At 52.1% G+C, this 19,937-nt stretch overlaps 1 protein-coding gene across 1 annotated transcript in view; it reads left to right on the forward strand.

The window, feature by feature from the left end:
• The first annotated feature begins 1,739 nt into the window (after positions 1-1,739).
• ANKDD1A (ankyrin repeat and death domain containing 1A) overlaps positions 1,740-19,937 on the forward strand; it is a 40,233-nt gene continuing 22,035 nt past the window's right edge. Inside the window, exons 1-7 of the mRNA XM_057303766.1 lie at positions 1,740-1,870; positions 4,526-4,629; positions 6,702-6,800; positions 9,339-9,437; positions 14,291-14,395; positions 15,115-15,213; positions 19,820-19,918. Of these exons, the coding sequence (XP_057159749.1) occupies positions 1,837-1,870; positions 4,526-4,629; positions 6,702-6,800; positions 9,339-9,437; positions 14,291-14,395; positions 15,115-15,213; positions 19,820-19,918 (639 nt within the window). The 5' untranslated portion in view covers positions 1,740-1,836. The remainder of the gene's footprint in view (positions 1,871-4,525; positions 4,630-6,701; positions 6,801-9,338; positions 9,438-14,290; positions 14,396-15,114; positions 15,214-19,819; positions 19,919-19,937) is intronic.

Below are 19,937 nucleotides of genomic sequence, written 5' to 3' on the forward strand. Positions count from 1 at the left end.
TTCTTGAACTACACTAATGACTGAAAAATATTCTTCCTTCTCTGATCCCAGAGAACTAGTAATGGCTCCTTGTCTTGGGGTAGAGATGCCTGGGACTCCACTATCCCTCAATCTAAAGGGGCTGTAAATGCCTTAGAGCCAAAAAGGCAAAGAAGAGAAGACACGGACAGCCCCCAGGGGTCTGAAGAGTAACCCATTCTGATATGTTTAATGTGTATCTTTTTGTTTGTGTCTTTGCAATCTCTGTTGTCTCGTGTGCATGCATTTGTTGGTATTGTGTTATAGGTATCACTGGCTTGATCTACTTTTTCAGCTCAGCCCTGGGTGTTTGAATCCCTGTTGTTGTGAATACACCTGGTTGTAGAGGCAGCTTTTAGGTAACGGTCTTGTGCAATGGAAACTTGAGCAAGGCAAAAGGGCCCACGAAGCTGAATGCAAACAGGCTCATTAAGTGACCCACCTCCAAATAGTCCCAGCACCAATGAGCTACATACAATCAGGCACAGTTACCAAAAAAGGGAAAATTCCATTTGTCCCCATACTCCCTGACTCTGCCCTTTAACTATCGCCCCTTGCCACCACCTTGTGGCAGTCTCCCCTTTGTTGTCCTTGCGGTATATCCAATAAACTTCTCTCTCTTTTGTTCTGCCTTGCCTGAATTCTTTCAGGGCCTCCGGCCCAGTCCCCAAGCCGCATCGTGGTTCCTTGCTTCTCTAGTTACATAGTCCCACATTTTACCCATCCACTCCCCCAGTGCAGATAAAGTCACCTCCAACTCCCAGCAACCACGAAACAACAGGGCAGCAAGGAACATCCTTTACACGTCCTTTTCTTTTTTCTTTTTCTTTTTTTTTTTTTATTCGACAGAGATAGAGACAGCCAGCGAGAGAGGGAACACAAGCAGGGGGAGTGGGAGAGGAAGAAGCAGGCTCATAGCAGAGGAGCCCCACGTGGGGCTCGATCCCATAACACCGGGATCACGCCCTGAGCCGAAGGCAGACGCTTAACCGCTGTGCCACCCAGGCGCCCCTACACGTCCTTTTCTGAGACTGGAAGGGAAAGAGCTGCATTCTAGGTCAAAGTTCACTGTGTTTAGTTTCCCTCTTTACTACCAGACGATTTTCCAGAATGGCTGCCCCAAGCTACTCCCACCAGCTCTCCACCTGCCTGTGACATCTCATTCACCGCCAAGATTTGGCATTATCTAGCTTTCTAATTTTGCCAGTCTAATTGGTGTGATATCTCATTGTCATTTTAACTTGTATTTTTCTGATCATAAATAAATCTGACCATCTCTTCATATGCTTACAGGCTCGCTGGGGTGTCTGTTCCTTAGATGCCTGCCCAAGCCGTTGGAGTCTGACTCCAAGCCCTCTGAGCAGCCTCCGGAGTCCCGGGGGTGGGGCCCGCAGGAGACCTTACCCGAATGTTCTGGGCCGAGGAGGCTGGGACAGCTCCTGGGGGAGACACGCCCACGGGGACCTGCAGAGCCCGGAGTGGCCCCGACCCTACCCGCCGGACTCAGGTGTGAAAGGCGTGGAGTCATGGGCAAGTCGAGGAAGCCCGAGGAGGCACGTGCAGCCTGGTCCGGAATTGCGGGGGCGGGGGGGGGGGGGTAGGGGAGGCTGCAGCAGCTGCACACACATCGTGCTCAAGAGCCCAGGCGGGACCGAGTGGTGTGGAGCAGCAGCTGCGGCGCGCACCCCGGCGCTCCCGGTAGCCCCCGCGCCCGGCCCCGGCTCAGCGCCCCCTCCCCTCGGCTTGCGGCGCTGCGCCCAGGCGGACGCGCGGCGGGCGGCGGGGCAGAAGCGCGCGCCCGGGCTGCGGAGCGGCGGCATGGAGGAGTCCCGGGCCTGGGAGACCGACGGCCGTGAGTCGGCCGCGCCGCGGGGCTGGGGGGAGGGCGCGGGCAGAGACCAGAGGATTCCCGCACTGCCGTGGGGGCGACCAAGCCTGCGATTGGCGCTGTCTGCGCGGCCGCCTCGGTCGTGGGCTTCTTTGTGGCGTCCAGAGGGACGCGCACCAGGCTGGGGGGACATTAAAGCGTCCGGGACTCGCGGCAACACAGGTCCGGGGAGCAGGGAGCTGCCGCCGTGGAGACATTAGCCAGATGTTTATGCGAATAAGATGGTTATGGGATCCTGTATTGAGTACTGAATTTGTGTGCCAGGCCAAGCCAGGACAGGAATGTTATTTGATCTTCACAGACGCCCTGCGGGTAAGATCTATAATTTTGCAGAAGAAAGCTGAGGCCCAGGATGGTTAAATAAGTTACCCAAGGTCACACAGCGTTTAAGTGGTAGAAATGCTGAAGGCCTCCACTCCCCCACAGTGTTGGGTTGGGCGGGGAATGAAGGCTATACCTGACGGGGAAACTGAAACCCAGAGGAGAGGAGCTGTGGTGTGCCGCAGGTGGGACGCGCGCGCGGCGGAGCAGTCCTCACCGAGTGTGCTCAGTGCCCGGGCCTCTAGGCCGGGCAGCAGCACCCGTGTGGGCATCAGCCGGCCTGAGAGGCTTTGGCTGCACTCCCTGGGAGAGGGGAGAGAAGGATTGTGCTAGTGTCCTCACCGGGATGGGGCAGGGGCGGTGAGGGGCTCCATCAAGGTGCTGTTTCAAAGGGTGCAGGGTTCTGCCTGGGTCAGAGGATCATTTGAGCTGGCCCCGAAAGAATGTGCCGCAGTGGAGCACTGACGGGTGTGTGGAAGGAATTCTGGGCAGAGGAGGCAGCACGGGAAGGTCTCCAAGGCCAGGGTGCAGCGTGTATTTGATGTGGCCCGAAAGAGGATGTGTGGCACACAACAGATGTGTGCTAGGGCCTGAATTTGGGGTTACAGCAGTTAACAAATCAGACAAAAATCTCTGCTGTCATGGGCTTCTAATGGGGGAAGCAGACAGTGAATCTAATAAATATGTGAGTATAGCATATGTCCGTGGTGAGGGGTGCAATGGAGAAAAACAATGCAGGGAGGTGGATAGGGAGGGTGCCTTCCTTGGTTGGGATTTCATGGGCTTAGAGGGCCCCGAGTGAAGGAGGCCCCACCTGGAAGGGCGCCGGAATTTATTCTCTGACCCTTTGCCTTACAGGAATAATAGTGACGATGATGCTGGCACTATTTGCTAGATACCGTGCTAGGGGCTTTTCATATCTTATGTCTAATCATTACTATAATCCTACAGGGCAGCTCATGTTCCCCATTTTGCAGATGAGGGAACTGAGGCACAGGGTGATTAAGTCACGTGGCCCGGAGGCCTGGAAGTAACTCACCAGAGTTGAACCTAGGGCCATGTGATTGCCCTGGGGCAGCAGCTCTGAGGTCCTTAGGTTGTATCTATAAGGCCCTGGAAGGCCCAAGACCCTCTCCCATATCTGGAAAGCAAACGGATGGCAGGCATGTCTGTCACCTGAGCTCATCCTAGCTTCCCCACCCAAACACTGGCCACCTATCCCTGTTCTACAAAGGGGCTGGATCTGGATGTTCACGTTGGACCAAATACGCAGGATATGGGTTTGGCAACAATCAGACCACAGATTATCTGCCCTGTAATGACCATGCAAAGGGCCAGCAAATATCTGTGCTTGAGCTAGTGTGTCCAGACCTTTCTGGGGGAGGCACAGGTGTCTATTAGTCTGAGGATTTATGTGTCATTCATGGAAGCAGAGTTTTATGGATCCCTCCCTAGGTCCAGCTTTGGGCCTTCTGTGAGGTCAGATGTGGCCAGGGCCCCCAAGGAGCTTGCGGTTCAGCCAAGGACACCAGACAGCCTCATAAGCCAAGAACAGTCAGGATGACAGCAGCGTGGGGGTCTGGTGAGGTGAACCCTGGAGCATATCACCGGGACTGGGTTCTCCTGGCTTGGCCACCACCCTCTGAGCCCACCGCTGCCCATGGCAGGCCTCAGAGCTTTCTCTAGTCTGAGTTAATGATGCAGTGTTGAGGCACGAGGAGCCCTGAGAGAAGGCAAATCAGGGTGGGCCTCACAGCTGGGAGGTGACAGCTGGTTAGGATTGGGGATGAAGGGAGAAGAGATGGAGGGACAAGGACAGAGAAGCTAGGAGAACGTGCCTCTGGCCTTGCCCGAGCCTGATGAGGTAGATGGTCAGTAAACCCTGGCTGCCTTCTTCACCGGGCAAAGCCCTGGAAACGGTAGTTAACACCTCCAGTAGGAAGGAGTTCCACCCCTTCCTCACGAGCTGCTCTTGGGGTCATGACAACTGGGTGATGGGGGACCTCTGAGGGCTGCGACGGCACACACCTGGCTCCCGTGGACGGTCTTGCCCATGCTGTCCCATCTTTAGTGCTTTGCTAAGTCCCAGTCGTGTGGACTTGTGGTGAGTTAGTGAAGAAAAGCAGCTTGTCTGGGGAAGTCCCCAACATCCAAAGGGAGGAGAGGCATCCCCACCCCCAGTAGGAGCTGGAAGAGCCCTTGCCTGGGAAATATTCAGGGCAGGGAGGAGCTGTTCACCTCTCCTCATACAGTGTGAGGGCCCTTCCCCTCATCCCACATCCCCTTTTCTGCCCATAGTGCTTCCTCTGGAGAGGCAGCTCCATGAGGCCGCCCGACGGAACAACATCGGGAGGATGAAGGAACTGATCGAGAGGAGAGTCAACCTCAGGGCCAGAAACCACGTTCGTAAAGGGGCTCTTCCAAATCGGGAGGCTTGGATAGGGATGGTGCCTGCCACGGTGTCACCTCCACGTGGAACAGTTCCTGGACCCCACGGCAGGAGCACTTGCATGTTAACCTGGGGGAGGCTCAGATTGTCCACATTGTCTCAAGGTCTCTGAGGCCTTGTCCGAGGTCAGGGTTGGGCTTCCCAGCTAGGCTTGGGCAATTTGAGAGCTCATCCTCTTAATCCCTGTCACCCATCTGAAAGGCACACCCAAGGAGCAAAGGTTAGAGTCAGGAGGGCAGGGGGTTGAAGGCCAGGAGTCAGAGGCTGACAGACGGACAGAGAGGGGCAGAAGCCTGGAGGGACAAAGACGGAATGGTGCCTGTGCTCAGAAGTTCGAGGTTCGAGACCATGAGAGTCCAGACCAAAAGAGGCTGAGCATGCATGAGGAAGCAATTTAGTTCCGGTTTCTGAGTGCCCACTGAGTGTGTAAAACTGCTGTGGGCCTAGGCAGGTCCCTGGGGGCTCAAAGACCAGGCAGGGAGGCAGACCTGGTTCATGGATCAGGCCTCAGGGCAGGCCACAGATGGCGTGGCCCATAGCTCTGCTGGAGGAGGAGACAGAGAGAAAAGCCATTCCTTCTGATGGGGGAACACTGGTGATAGGCCTGGGTGCCAAGCAGTGTAGCTTCTCTCTGCCTGGGGGCTTCTGGCTGCCAGGCTTGTCTTAGAGGAGATGCCAGCCTGGATGGGAGGTCAGTGGAGGCTGAAAGGGTTGTGTGTAGGATTCCTGACTGTTGCAGAGGCTGCCCTGCCTGGGGTGACATGACAGGTGTGTGACCTGGGTCTTCCGAGCCTGTCTGGGGCTCAGTAATAGTAACAGGAATTCTCAGGTGTGTCTGGTGCAGTTTGGTTTTCAGAGCACTCTGCCACCTGTTTCCTGGTGGTCCTCACTCACCCCTGGAGAGGTAAAGGAGGCAGGAAGTATCGTTCCTATTTATAGATCAAGACAGGCACAGATGGGGATAGCAAGTCACGTTAGGTCACACAGCATTTTATTCATAACCAGAACATCCGTCTCCACTGGACAAACACTTGCAAGGAAGCATGGTCTTGTAGGATGATAGGATACTAATGCCAGATTCAGTCATTTATTCATTCAGTCAGTCAGTCGGTATTTCTAAAGGGAAATACTTTGTGCCGGCAGTCACAGTGCTAGGTGCTGGGGACAGAGCAGAGCCCATAGCAGATGTGGTCCCTGCGCCGTTGGAGCTGATAGTCTGGTTGGGGAGAAGACACATTAAGCAGAGTGTCTCACAAACAGTTCATTCCCACTGTGATAAGCTGAGAGCATGTGGCGGTCGGAGGGGGCCCACCCTCCCCGCAGCAGTCAGGGAAGGCTTCTCGAGGAAGTGGCATTTTTGCCAGGCAAAGACAGGCAGGAGGGGACAGTAGGGACAGAAACTCTGAGGAAGAAAGACCACACAGAAAATTAGTGTTTCCTTCTGTTGTCCCCTCATAAGCTAAAAACTACAGTTCGTGGGTCAGAGGAGGCAGGATTCCCCCAGTCCTGCTCAGACGTGCTGAGGCCAAAGACCGTGGTGGACTTCCGGGGTGGTCTGACAATGGCGTCGGGGATCGGTCCCCTTCAGCCCATTCTGAAGGAAGGAGGGGACAGAACCCAGGCAGTCAGAGGCCCTCAAGGACTAGGACAGTAATCCCCTGCCAGGTGGCTGTCCAGCAGGAACAAAGACAGGGCGAGGGGGAGTAGTCTGGCATTTCGGAGTCGCGGTGGGCAGGGCCCAAGGTTAGGAGTTTGCCCCAAGAGCAGTGGGAAGCTCTGAAGGTGTAGGTGGGGGACAGAGGGATCTAGTCATGGTGTTTGACTGCATTCCTTTCAGCTGCTGCCATGTGGAGGAGGAGGAGGGGGCCTGAGTGGGGCTGGAGTCCCGCCTGCTTGTCGCCAGAGCCAGCAAAGGCCCTTCTACCCTGCAGACCAGCTGTCCTGCAGCTGGAGAGACAGGGAGGGGGTGAGGGAGCGGGCCAGGCAGGCAGCTGGTGTCTCGAGCCCTTCTCTCCCTCCCAGCAGGTGGGCAGGGTGGCCCTGCACTGGGCTGTGGGCGCCGGGCATGAGCCCGCTGTGCGGCTGCTCCTGGAGCACGAGGTTGCTGTGGACGATGAGGATGCGGTATGGGACCCCTCATACAGGCGCCTCTGTGCCTCTGTGCCTCTGTGCATGTCTGTCTGTCTTCCTGTCCCAGTTCTCCCTTGTACAGCCATAAAGGTCTCTCCATTTTCGAGAGTTTTTTAGTTCTCAGAGAGCTTTTTCAGTCCCTCTTGATACCATGTGAACAGGGAGAGATATGGGCTATAGAACAGATAATTGGATGGATTGCTAAAGGACTTATTAATAAAATCATCAGGAGGTAGGTCTCTCATGATATGCCACGAGCCTCTGCCCTGGCTAAGGCTTTAACCAGAGACCTGAATGAAGACCAACAGTCTGGGGCTCCTGGGTGACACAGTACGTTAAGCAACCAACTCTTGGTTTCCACTCACGTCTGATCTCAGGGTGGTGAGATTGCCCCAAGTCGGGCCCTGTGGCGGGCTGTGCTCAGCACCGAGTCTGCTTAAGCCTCTTTCTCCCTCTGCCCTTTCCATCTGCATGCTCTCTCTCTCAAATAAATAAATAAATCTTAAAAAAAAAATACTAGCAGCCTTACTTAACCAATTGGCAGGCAACCTATTGCTGAGAGAGAGAGCACTGGAGAATAACAGGGTCTACAAAATCATCTCTATAGGTTTGGGGAAAGGACTGGGTCTGACAATGACATTTGACAGGGATACATTTAAGAGTCTAAATTTAAAAAAATTTAAGGAGTTGCAAACTTCGCTGCAGAGATATACCTTTCACGGAAATACTGTCTTTGCCCTGGCTTCTCTCTGCTCCCAGGCCCCAGCATGAGGGGGAGCTTGACTACAAGCTGGGGGTGGGGGTTGGGCAGCAACACCTACTTCCCCACTCCCTCTCCGTCTCTCTGCAATTGCTTAGGCCTCATTTAGAGGCGACTCTGGAAGGAGACTGTCTGGGATCCTCAGCCTGAGTTTCCCGATAAAATACAGGAACCTCCTACCGGACCCTCATGCAATGGGCCTTTGCCACAAAGACCCCCCACTGTCGCCACCGTGCTTTATTTCTTCCTTGAGGGAATCAGTGAGAAAAGAAGATATGAGGGAGGATAGTAAGACACACTGCTTTTATAAATCTTCTGTTTCCTTTGCAAATAGTAATAAATATATTTTGAAAAATAAGAGAGCTGATGGGCAGGCCTACTTTAGTTAACAAGAGAGGGGGATCCTGCTGTTGGGGGGAAGGTCTCGAGGGATATGCCATTGGGCTCTGTGCTGGACAGTTTTTGGTACTAGGATGCAGAAATATCCCTGGGGTTCCCACTGGCATAAGGCTCTGGCTCCTATGACTCTCTTCCCCCGGCCCTGAGCCTTGACCTTTTTCATTCCCAGGCTCCTGTGGGCTTCTCCCCAAGGTCTCTGCCCTGTGTGTATTCCTTCTCTCCCTCAGCCAGCCCATGGTCATTGAGATTCTACCCAGTGCCGGACCCCATGGGGGCAGAGGTCAGTGAAGTCTCTTGTGATCTTGGAGCACTTCACAGACGTTGAGGAAGAGCACCCTACAAGCGGGTGCTGGGCCACCACTAGAAAAGGGCCCAGATGTATTCTCAGTTGCTGCAAAGGGCTGGTGGGGTGGAAGGCGCAGGGATGCAGATCTCGGTGCAGCGGAAGGAGGGACTGTCCAGCAGTGAGCCGTGGTTGTCAGTGCAGCGCATGTTTTGTGAGGGGTGAAGTGTCTGCAGGCGTACGCCATCTGCCTGGAGCCCGTCCTGTAGGAGAGTCAAACAGGTGGTTCCCAGACACCAGTCCAGGGTGAGGTCTTCACCAGCCATAGCAAATCAGAAAATAAGAACAATGTAGTGTGTTTTTCATGAGGCTGTATTTGGAAAGAGCATACTCTGAGAATAGTTTCTCTGCAGTTTTTTGTATTAAAACGTTCCTTCTTTATTAAATGATGGGGAGGGTAGATCGTAGCTGTTATTTATTTACTTATTTATTTATTTATTTACCTAAAGACAGCACAAGTAGGGGGGGGCAGAAGGAGAAGAAGAGAAGCCCAAGCAGGCTCCACGCCCAGCACAGAGCCTGATGTGGGGCCAATCTCAAGACCCATGAGATCATGACCTGAGCAGAAATCAAGACTTGGACACTCAGCCGGCTGAGTTACCCAGGTGCCCCTATTTTAAAATTTTATTTAGCAAAAACAAAAGTTTACAATGGTGTCTCAGCCTCTATTTTTAAAAAATGCCATGGAGGGGTGGACACTTGGGTGGCTCAGTCGGTTAAGTGTCTGCCTTTGGCTTAGGTCATGAACTTAGGGTCCTGGGATCAAGCCCTGTGTCCAGCTCCCTGCTCAGACGGGAGTCTGCTTCCCCTCTCTCTCAAATAAATAAATAAAATCTTTTTAAACAATTAAAAAAATAAATTTTTTTTTAAATGCCATGGTTTTTACATTCCTTAAGCTTTGTGCTCCCTGGCCTGGGTGGCACTTCTGGTCCCTTATGGGTGTATGATTTTTGGTGCAGACATGGGCCCAGGTGTCACAGCCATGCCTGCTCACATTCATCTCATCTCCTCCCCGTGTCCTCTCCCCTAGTTTGGAATGAACGCGCTTCTCCTGTCTGCCTGGTTCGGCCACTTACGGATTCTCCAGATCCTGGTCAGCTCTGGGGCCAAGATCCACTGTGAGAATAAGGTAAGGTCTCAGCTGGCAGCCCCTTTGCTCCCTGAGTCCCTGCCCCCTCTGTTCCCCTGCCCCTGCTGCACTGGTCTGCCCCCACCTCTGCCATGTACCCCCATCTCTGCCCCCTCCTACTTCCCACGTGGCTCTGCCATCCCAGCTTGCCCTGCCTTCTGAGAACCCTCCAGAAGCCCCAGCTGAGCCCAGCCCTGTGAAGTTGGAATGCTTGCTGTTTCCACTGAGGCTGGGAGAAGTGCTGGGGTGCCTCTCCTGTCAGCATTAAAAGCCTCTTTCTTCTAGGGCCCCTGACCCTTTATCGCTCTGTCATGTTGGGACAGTGGCTAGCCCTCTGGGCAGCCTCCTTATTCACACGAGAGGCATCAAAGTAACATCCTCAGACGGTGGTTAGAAGATGTAATGAGAGAGAGACTGGGCCTCTCCCACCTCCTGCTTGGCCCTGCCTCCGGTGCGGTGCGGTGGGGTGCGGTGGGGTGGAAGGAGCAAAGTTCTGGTTACCAAACCCTGGGACCCTGGGCAAATTACTTAAGCGTCCTGAGCCTCAGTTTTCACCTTGGAAAATGGGGATGCTAGTACTCGCCTCTGAGCTGAGGGAGCAGCCCCGTGCTGTGTATAAAGCATCTGGCTCCGTGCCTGGCACTTAGGGAGCCTGGCACTCCCTCGCAGCTCACTGGGCTGCTCTGTGGTATGAGGGAGGAGGCCCCAGCGAGTCAGAGTGCCAGGGATCTCTGCACTGGTGTCTTACCTTTTCAGGGGTCAGTGGCCCTTATGAAAATGCAAACATTTCTGGACCAGATGCTGTCAGCCAGAGTTCTCAATCTCTGTCCTTAAAGAGAATTCAAGGTGGGGGAATAAAAGGACATTTCTATTTTCTTTAACTTCTACTTAAAAATTGAGCATATTTTTTTCAAGGATGAAAGAATGCAAGAGTGGAAGTGGCATGGTCTCTTGAGGCCTCGGCTGGGAAGTCACATGATACCACTTGTGCCGTATTATATTGCTCGAAGCCCATTACCTTGCCAGCCTGGCTTCAGAGGCTGGAGAATATTCCCCTCCCTAGATGAGGAGAGTAGCACAATCCTGTTGCTTTGGGTGTTTCCAGGGGTGGGAGGAATAGTTGTGGCCATCTTTGCAAGCAGTCCCTGCCACTACCTTTCTATCCCTTGTTCAAGGTCCTCCCTAGAGGTATTCAGCCCACTTGCAGCGGAGCCTTGAGCCTGGCCATGGCTGGGCCTCAGTCCGTTTGGCCCTGGAGCTTTCCTTTTCCCTGCTGTTTACCTGACTCTACTTAGCCAGGCACTGGTGATATCTAGAGTTTTACTAAACTGTAGGCTGTATGAAAATTTCAGCAATTTTCCCGTTAATATCCTATGAAGTATTTAGTCATCTTGTCTCCTTAGTCTCCTCCAATCTTGTGACAGTTTCTCAGTCTTTCCTTGTTTTTCATGACCTTGACACATTTGAGGAGTCCTGCTCAGGTATTTTGTAGAATGTCCTTGAATTTGGGTATGTCTGATGTTTTTTCATGATTAGATTGGGGTTATGGAATTTGGGAAAGAAAACCAGAGGTTAGGTGCCCTTCCCTGCCTCCTATCAGGGGGCACAGGACACCGTGCAATGACAAAGCGAAAACAATTTAATTAAGTAAGTAAGTAAACTCTGTGCCCAACGTGGGGCTCGAACTCATGGCCCCAAGATCAAGAGTCACGCGTTCTGCCAAGGAGCCAGCCAGGTGCTCCCAAAATGCAAACAGTGTTGCAGTGAGTTTGGTGTCCTTTATTTGAAAGAAAACCTTTCCCGGATCGAGGGACTACAGCCCTTCAAAGCAGTTGAACACTCGTCCGGAGGGATTTTGGGCAAGAGCGGATTTTGTAGAGCCCCAAGAGCAGCAACACAGAAACGGCAGGACTGGCTGCTAGGGGGATTTCCTTGTAAGGCCAGCGGGTCCTGCTTTCTAGGGTAAGAGGAGTTAGTACAGCTGAGTGTATGCTAGGTTGTCATTGGTGAATGTTAGGTTTCCAGTAAGTGCAGGCCGAGGTAGGTTTATTTATATATGTGTGTTTTTATATATATGTATTTGAGAGAAAGAGAGAACACGAGCAGGGGGGAGGGGCAGAGGGAGAGGGAGAAGCAGACCCCCTGCTGAGCAAGGGGCTGGAAGCAGGACTAGAGCCCAGGAGCCTGAGATCATGGCCTGAGCGGAAGGAAGATGCTTAACTGACTGAGCTACCCAGGCGCCCCCAAGTTAGTTTAGATTTGTGACCTGCGCCAGGTCACTGGGGCAGCCTCTATTTTGTAGGTCTGGATATAAGAGTTAACTTTATCAATACCCAATATGGCCTATCACTGGTGATGTCACCTTGATCCAATTCTGACACCAATTCCAATGTGTGTGTTTTTTCCGTACCAAAAGCAGTTAGTTCAATTCTCCATGGACACTGACTGGGTATCCCACAAATTTAACTCAATTCCAACACTATCTGCCTGAAGATAGCATCAGATTCCACTGGTTAAGGGCTCACAAGAGCACCCCCATTTCAGAAGCCAACCCCATGTCCAGGCTATTACCTGGGCTGCTGACAGACTGGCTATAAATCAGAGGTTCCCATGACCTCCTCCTTAGGTTTGGTTCATTTGCTAGAGGGGCTCACAGAACTCAGGAAACCAGTTTACTCACTGGATCACAAATTTATTCCAAAGGATATTAAAGGACACAAATCAATAGCCAGATGAAGAGACACATAAGGTGAGGTCCCAAACAAAGGAACTCCTGTCCTTGTGGAGTGTGGGACCCGGCACGTGGATGCATTCTTGTTCACCCACCTGCAAGTTCTCCCAGCCCTGTTCCTTTGGTATTTTTATGGAGGCTTCATTTCATAGACAGGATAGATTAAATCCTTGATCATTGGTGATTGACTCAACCTCCAGCCTCTCTCCCCTCCATGGAGGTCAGGGGGTGGGACTGAAAGTTCTAACCCTCCAATCAAGTTGGTTTCCCAGGCAACCAGCCCCCATCTTCAGGTTACCTTGGGCTTCCCCCGTCACCAAATTAACATAACAATAGACACCTTAATCACTCCATGCACTTAGAAAATTCCAAGGGTTTAGGAGCTTTGTGCCGGAAACAGGACGGAGACCAAATACATATTTCTTATTATAAACCATAATTTCACACTTGATTTCTTATTATAAATCATAATTTCACACTGGATCACATGGTTAAAGTGGTGTTGGCCAGGTTTCTCCACTGGAATGTTAGCATTTTTCCCCTTTCCATACTCTACTGTTAGAAACTCTTTGTGGTTTTAATTTGCATTTCAATAATGACTAATGATGTTAGGTATCTTTTTACATGCTTATTTGCCGTCCATATATCTTCTTTGTTGTCCAAATGATTTTTTAATTGGGTTGTTTAATATATCATTGATGAGCTTTTAAAGTTCCTTATAAATTTTGGAAGCATTTCAAGATAAATTACAGACATCGCTATACTTCCCTCTAAATACTTCAGCATGCATAGCATTAACTAGAATTCAATTTCTTTACCTAAAATGAAATACACAAATCGTAAGTTTATATTCACTGAGATTTCATAAATTTTACTCCTGTGTAATCCGAACCACTGTCAAGATGTACAACATCATTCAATATATTGATTTTTATGACCCATTGGTGGTTGCAACCTATTTGAAAAACAGTGCTCCAAACACGGGAGCTATATTGCAAGGCCTTGGTAGAAGCTCTGGGCTATAACCGTAGGATTTGCAAACGTGCCTCACTTAAATATTGCTTCTGGGGCCAAGAGACCTTCTCCCTGCCTAGGCCTCTTCCCACCCTAGCCACCCCCCTCTGTTAAAGAACAAAATTCAAGTGAGTAAATTTAAGAATCTAATTGGCTTTATTCAATGATTCATGAATTGGGCGGCATCCCATCTAGCAAATAGAAAGGAGCTCTGGGGAGCTGTACAAAATGAGACTTCTATAGGCAAAAGGAAGTGGGGCAACGAAGTTACTCTAGCAAAGAGTGGATTGTTTTAGGTAAGATCACCTTCCTTTGGAGACCGGTAGGGGGTCTGTCAGGTGGATTCCCTCCCTAGTGTGGACCAGGAAATACCAGCCTGACTGGTGAAGATTACTTATCTGGGAGAGGCTGAAGCTGCAGTTAGGTTAGGTATTAAGTCTCGGTCTGGTGACGTGGGTGGGCCTTAGCACAAGTGACTCCACTGTGGGGTCTATTTTCTCCTTTTTTTTGCACCTCCTGCAGACCCCATCAGCTCTCAGCCCTCCCCGGAATGTTAGGAGGTGACCTCCTAGAGAGAGATCCTGGGCACTTAGTGGCCTCGTTTCTCATTTGGGGCTGAATCAGAGCAAGCAGATGTTGTAACCTTGTAATACTGTCGTGTGGGGGGTATTCTGGGGACTGTTAGTGCTACACAACCGCACCTCACACCCCGAGTTATTTTTCAGCGTATAAAAAGACTTCCTCTAGGTGACGCTGTCCAACCCCCTCAGCCACCCACTGAGGCAGTCAGAGGTTATCCTGATTTGACCTAGGAGAAAATGGAGGCTCATCGAGGTACAGATAACTTGGTCAAGACCACACTGCATTGCTGATCGATGCTGGAGCTGGGATTTGGACTCTGGCATCCTGACTCCCACCAGGCCCTGTGAGGCTGAGTGGGCACCTGTGGGTGACCCAGGGGTCCATCCCCATTTACATACTGTGCTGTTTCCATGGGAAAGCTGTGTTCTGGGTTGCAAACACTCACCCTTTGGGAGACAACCAGGGTGTGAGAAGAGCCCCTCTTCGTAGACTGCAGGGACCGCTGTGGTCTACCACCTTTTTCCAGGATGGCCTGACCTTACTGCACTGTGCAGCCCAAAAAGGTCACGTGCCGGTGCTGGTGTTCGTAATGGAGGACCTGGGAGATGTGCTCTTGGACCGTGCTGACAAGGTGAGAATGGCCTTGAGGCTGCTTGTCGTTCCCATTGAGTTTGGGGCTCCTGGGGCCACTCCTGCCCATTTCTTGAGTACATCCTTTGAGGTATGGGTAGTGCAGACTAGACTCCACCTCAGGGAACTGCTGGTCTGGAAGGGAAGTTAGGGCACAAATGAGCGGGACACAGGAGGAAAACGGTCAGTTCCCTCAGAGAGGCTCTGATGAGGACTAACTAGATAGGTTGGAGACGGGAGCCACTGCTTTCTGCTTCCCGGAGGAGGTGACATTTAGTGTGTGAACTGGATTTTGTTGGTAAGATTGGAAAGCAGGGAGGTTTTGTAAGTAGAGAGGAGAGCATTGTTAGAGCTTTAGAGGTGGAAAAGGGCCCTTTGCATGTGAGTTCAGATGGACTGGAATTCTGGGAGTGAGAGCCAGGGGCTTGTTGGGAGCTCCTCATGGAAATCTCCACTGACCTCACGCCTCAGAAATCTGTCCTTTACTCAGTAGGCAGCAGGGAGCCACAGAAGGATTTCAGTGGGGGAGGGACCCCACCCAGTGGATCTTGTGGGAAATTTGGGTCTGGGCTTTCCAGGTAAGGTGTGTCGAGCGAGAGGAGGAGAGAGTTGCCGGGGCAGGAGAGGCCCCTGCAAGCCCTGAGAGATTGACTAGATGGGCAGCGGGGGCGTGCCTCCCACAGGGTACAGAAGGGTCACTCTCTTCCCCTCTCTGGTCAGCTGGGAAGGACGGCCTTCCACCGGGCTGCTGAGCACGGGCAGCTGGAAGCTCTGGACTTCCTCGTGGGCTCTGGCTGTGACCACAGTGTGAAAGACAAGGTACTGTAACGGGGTCCCAGAGGAGGTCCAAGCTCTGGGCTCCTGACCAGGGTGGGCGCTAGCAGCTGACCTGTGCCCGCTTCTGACTCCAGCACTCTGGAGGGGCAGGCGGCTCAAGGACCAGAGAGGGTCTGATGTTCATCAGGCATTTGGCGAGCACACGCTATGGGCCCGTCCCGCGCTGTGCGTGAGGAGCCCAAAGATATCCAAGACACAGTTTTTCACTCAAGGAAGCCGGGCTGCCACCGCAGTAGAAAGCTGTGATCAGATGTGGGGAGCCGGGATGGCCAATCTGTTGGCTGGTGGTGCTGCCTGGTGTGGGTTTGAGCAGGATTGTGATGCCCTTGGGGCTGTCTGTTGTTGGGGGGGAGGGGAAGAGCTAGGGGGGTGGTAGCCATGCACCTGCTGGTTATTAACTTTCTTCGTCATTTAGTCATCTACTATGGTCATGACAAAAATAGGATGAGGGCCCGGAGGAGGGAGCAGTTGGTTCAGGGTGGAGAGCTCCAAGCAGGATTTCACCACCAATCTGAGGGGAGGGGAGGGCTGGGCCTGAGGGGACCACCCTGAAAAGGACTCCTATCACTGTGGATCATTAGGCAAGTATGTTGCAGCAAATTCTAAACAATGCTTCCAATAAAGGGACAAACTCCATTATTAATCTTCTGATTAATGTGCTTGGCCAGGATAGAGGAGTTCTGTTTATAAGCTAGTGACAGGCAAATGCACCACAGGGCCTTAGAACTGGAAGTGTCCTTCATTGAGGACCAGTTCAACCTTCTCATTTTGTAGATTATAGGTCCAGAGAGGGGGATGCTTTAGCCAAGGTCACACAGCAAGACAAAGGTTGAACTGGGTTTGGAACCAGCAACCCGATGTCCAGCCCTGGGCTGCTCCCTCTCTTCAAGCTGCTTCCTGGGCACGAAGCCCTTGGTGTTTGCACCGAATCCAGCTGTCCACACTCATCCTTTTGGCCCTGAGGATCAGATCGGGCTGCTTTCCTTCATTCCGGAAACGGGCTGAGCCGGTCATGCTCTGGACTAGGTAGGCTGGAGGACAGCCCCCGCCAGGATGCCTCTACCTCGGAGGTAAAAACATGATTGTATTCAGGGTGCCAGGAGGGCAGGAGCACCAAAACTGGGAAACAAGCAAAGCCCCGCTTTGATGAGCTTACCCAGAATCTGCCATCAGAAATTCTAGACAGAAGCTTTTAAAATTTCATGCCCCTGTTGGCGCCTGGGTGGCTCCGTCGGTTAAGTGTCTGCCTTCAGCTGGGTGGTGATCCTGAGGTGCAGAGATCTAGCCCCGGCTCAGGCTCCCTGCTCAGCGGGGAGTCTGCTTCGCCACCTCCCTCCACCTCCTGCCTGCTTATGCTCTCGCTTGCTCTCTCAAATGAATAAATAAAAAATCTTTTTTAAAAAATTGGGGCACCTGTGTGGCCCAGTCGGTTAAATGTCTGCCTTCAACTCAGGTCATGATCCCAGAGTCCCGGGATCGAGTCCCATGTCGGGCTCCCTGTTCAGCGGGGAGTCTACTTCTCCCTCTGCCCTTCACCCTGCTTGTGCTCTCTCTTACTCGCTCGTTCTCTCTTCCCCAGATAAATAAATAAAATCTTTAAAAAAAATTGCAAGCCCTGTTAAGTTTTGTATTTTCAGGTGAAATGTGTTTTCATTTTGAATTTCATTTGGGCAGGAGGCATAGTTATATGCCTTTCAAGGCTTTGTGCCGTTAAAGGTCTGACTCCTGCTAGGACCCCACAGCCTGCTTCTCCCTCTCCCTCTTTCTGCTGCTCCCCCCGCTTTTGCGCTCGCTCTCTCTCTCCTCTCTGTGTCAAATAAAATCTTTAAAAAAAAGAAAAAAGAGCAAGATGTGGATATTTATAACCCAGAAGGAAAACAAAACCCTGCCCCTGTCTCCACAGCCCTGCTACCTGGGGGCACGTATTGGCCCCGCATGGTTCACCACTTCCTTTGTGTCTCCTTGAACACAGACTTCACACCCTGGCCAAGCCGGCAGGAGCTAGGCAGCTGTGCGCACAAGTACCGAGAGTTGGGGGGGAAGCGAACAAAGCTGTTGAGGGGATATTTTGTGGTCATTGAGGGATTTTTTTTCAACTTAACTTTTAATACAACATGGTAATGATCAGAGAAGAAATTTAAATGTTTCATCCTCGACCGCATAGGATATAGCTGTTGCAGGTGTGTGTGGAGTTACCATGAGGGGAGGTGCGTCTGTAGCTGCTTTAAGTACCACTTTGGCACTGGTGTATGTTCCCCCCCTCACTGGGCCCTAAGAGTTCTGGTCTAATGTGCATGTCTTGATTCCTGGCTCAGGAAGGTGCAGAAACAGGCCAGGGCAGAGGAACAGACCTTGAGCTAGAGCCCCATGACTGGTGTAGCTAGACCTGTCCCAGAGCCCTGCTGGGCGTGATGAATAGCTGAGGCTGGCTTGTCCCTTCTGATGCCTTTGTGGGTTCCCTCAGGGGCCCCTGCTCTGGTTCTCCACGTGTGGTTCTTCCTGCGGGATGTACTTCTCTGGCTGGTCCCTTCCCACTCTTCTCTTTGCTGGGGCCCCTTCACCATCCACTTGTCCTATGCAGAAAGATTCCCTCCCTTTTTAAAAAAGATTTATTTATTCTTGGGGGGGGGCAGAGGGAGAGGGAGAAGCAGACTCCCCGCCGAGCATGGAACATGACGTGGGGCTCCATCTCATGACCCTGAGATCTTGACCTGAGCTTGAAGTGAAGAGTCAAGATGCTTAGGGGCACCTGGGTGGCTCAGCCGTTAAGCGTCTGCCATCGGCTCAGGTCATGATCCCAGGGTCCTGGGATGGAGCCCCGCATCAGGCTCCCTGCTAGGCAGGAAGCCTGCTTCTCCCTCTCACACTCCCCTTGCTTGTGTTCCCTCTCTCTCTGTCTCTGTCAAATAAATAAATAAAATCTTTTTTTTTTTAAAGATTTTATTTATTTATTCGACAGAGATAGAGACAGCCAGCGAGAGAGGGAACACAAGCAGGAGGAGTGGGAGAGGAAGAAGCAGGCTCATAGCAGAGGAGCCTGATGTGGGGCTCGATCCCATAACGCCAGGATCACGCCCTGAGCCGAAGGCAGACACTTAACTGCTGTGCCACCCAGGCGCCCCCAAATAAATAAATAAAATCTTTAAAAAAAAAAAAAAAAAGAAGAGTCGGATGCTTAATTGACTGAGCCTCCCAGGAGCGCCTGCAGAAAGATAGATCCCTTTAAGGACAACCCCATCAGGCTGCCCTTGGCGAGACCCACTTCTTTTTTTTTTTTTTTTAAAGATTTTTTATTTATTTATGTGACAGAGAGACAGCCAGCAAGAGAGGGAACACAGCAGGGGAGTGGGAGAGGAAGAAGCAGGCTCCCAGCGGAGGAGCCTGATGTGGGACTCGATCCCGGAACGCCAGGATCACGCCCTGAGCCGAAGGCAGACGCCCCAACGACTGCGCCACCCAGGCGCCCCGGCAAGACCCACTTCTGATACAAAGAACAGTGTGCCCTTTGCCACACCCCGTGGAACCACCTCTCTTGGCTGTGTCGTGTCACCTTTAGACTTCTCAAGTGTGAGACAACTACCAGCCCTGCGGCTCTCAAGGTCTAGGAGACACGTGACAATCTCTCTGTCACAGTACTTATCATTGAACAAATATTTTATTGAATGTCTGCCTTGTGCCCCAGGCCCTGTTCTAGGCACTTGGGGGAACATTGGAGAACAAAGTACAGAAATCCCTGCGCTGAGGTGTTTATGTTCTCGCAGGAAGAGTCAGACTATAAACAATAAGCATAGTATACAAGCAAATTATACTGTGTTGGGTTATCAGTGCTCTGGGGGAAAAGGGAAAGAAAAGTCCAGCAAGATCAGTGGATCAGGAGAACAGGGGGTGGGAGTTTCATTTTATTATATGTTATTTTATTTTATTCTATTCTATTTTTTTAAAAGATTTTATTAATTGAGAGAGAGAGAGAGCATGCGCGTGAGTGAGAGCACAAGCAGGGGGCAGAGGGAGAGGGAGAAGCAGACTCCCCGCTGAGCAGGGCTTGATCCCAGGACCCCGAGATCATGACCTGAGCCAAAGGCAGACGCTTAACCGACTGAGGCACCCAGGCACCCCTGGAGTTGCAGTTTTAGGTAGTGTGGTCAGCATGGCCACGCTATTCAATGAGAAGCTACCATCTTGAACTGGCTGCCTGGCCACAACCTGAGTGCTGAGGAGAGTCCTTGGAGCTGTGGCCTTGAGCAGGGGGAGGGGGTGGATCCAGGATGGCTCAAGGCGGGACTGGCTTTAGACGGGGACATGGAAAGTAGGGATTTTTTTCCCCCGAGTATTGTGTCTGCCTTCAAGTGTAAGGAAAGACCAGGACTGGTTGTAGTTTGGGGCACACTCCTCAGGGTCAGGGAGACCCTGGCCCAGCATTCGGGGGCTGCAGTTTTTCATCGACTCGCTCTGTGACCCTAGATGTGTCACTTCCCCTCTCTGGACCTTAGCTTCCATGTCTGTACAATGAGGGGCATTTCCAGCAGGTCCCCAGGGCTTTCAAGGGTCTATGATTCTACCGGTCCCTCGGGAGCCCTTCTGCCTGCAGGAGGGGAACACAGCCCTTCACCTGGCTGCCACCCGGGGACACCTGGCTGTGCTGCAGCGGCTCGTGGACATCAGGCGGGACCTGGAGGAGCGGAACGTGGTGAGTCACGGCCCAGAGG

Source organism: Ursus arctos, unplaced genomic scaffold (assembly GCF_023065955.2).
Source record: "Ursus arctos isolate Adak ecotype North America unplaced genomic scaffold, UrsArc2.0 scaffold_28, whole genome shotgun sequence".
Lineage (NCBI taxonomy): Eukaryota > Metazoa > Chordata > Mammalia > Carnivora > Ursidae > Ursus > Ursus arctos.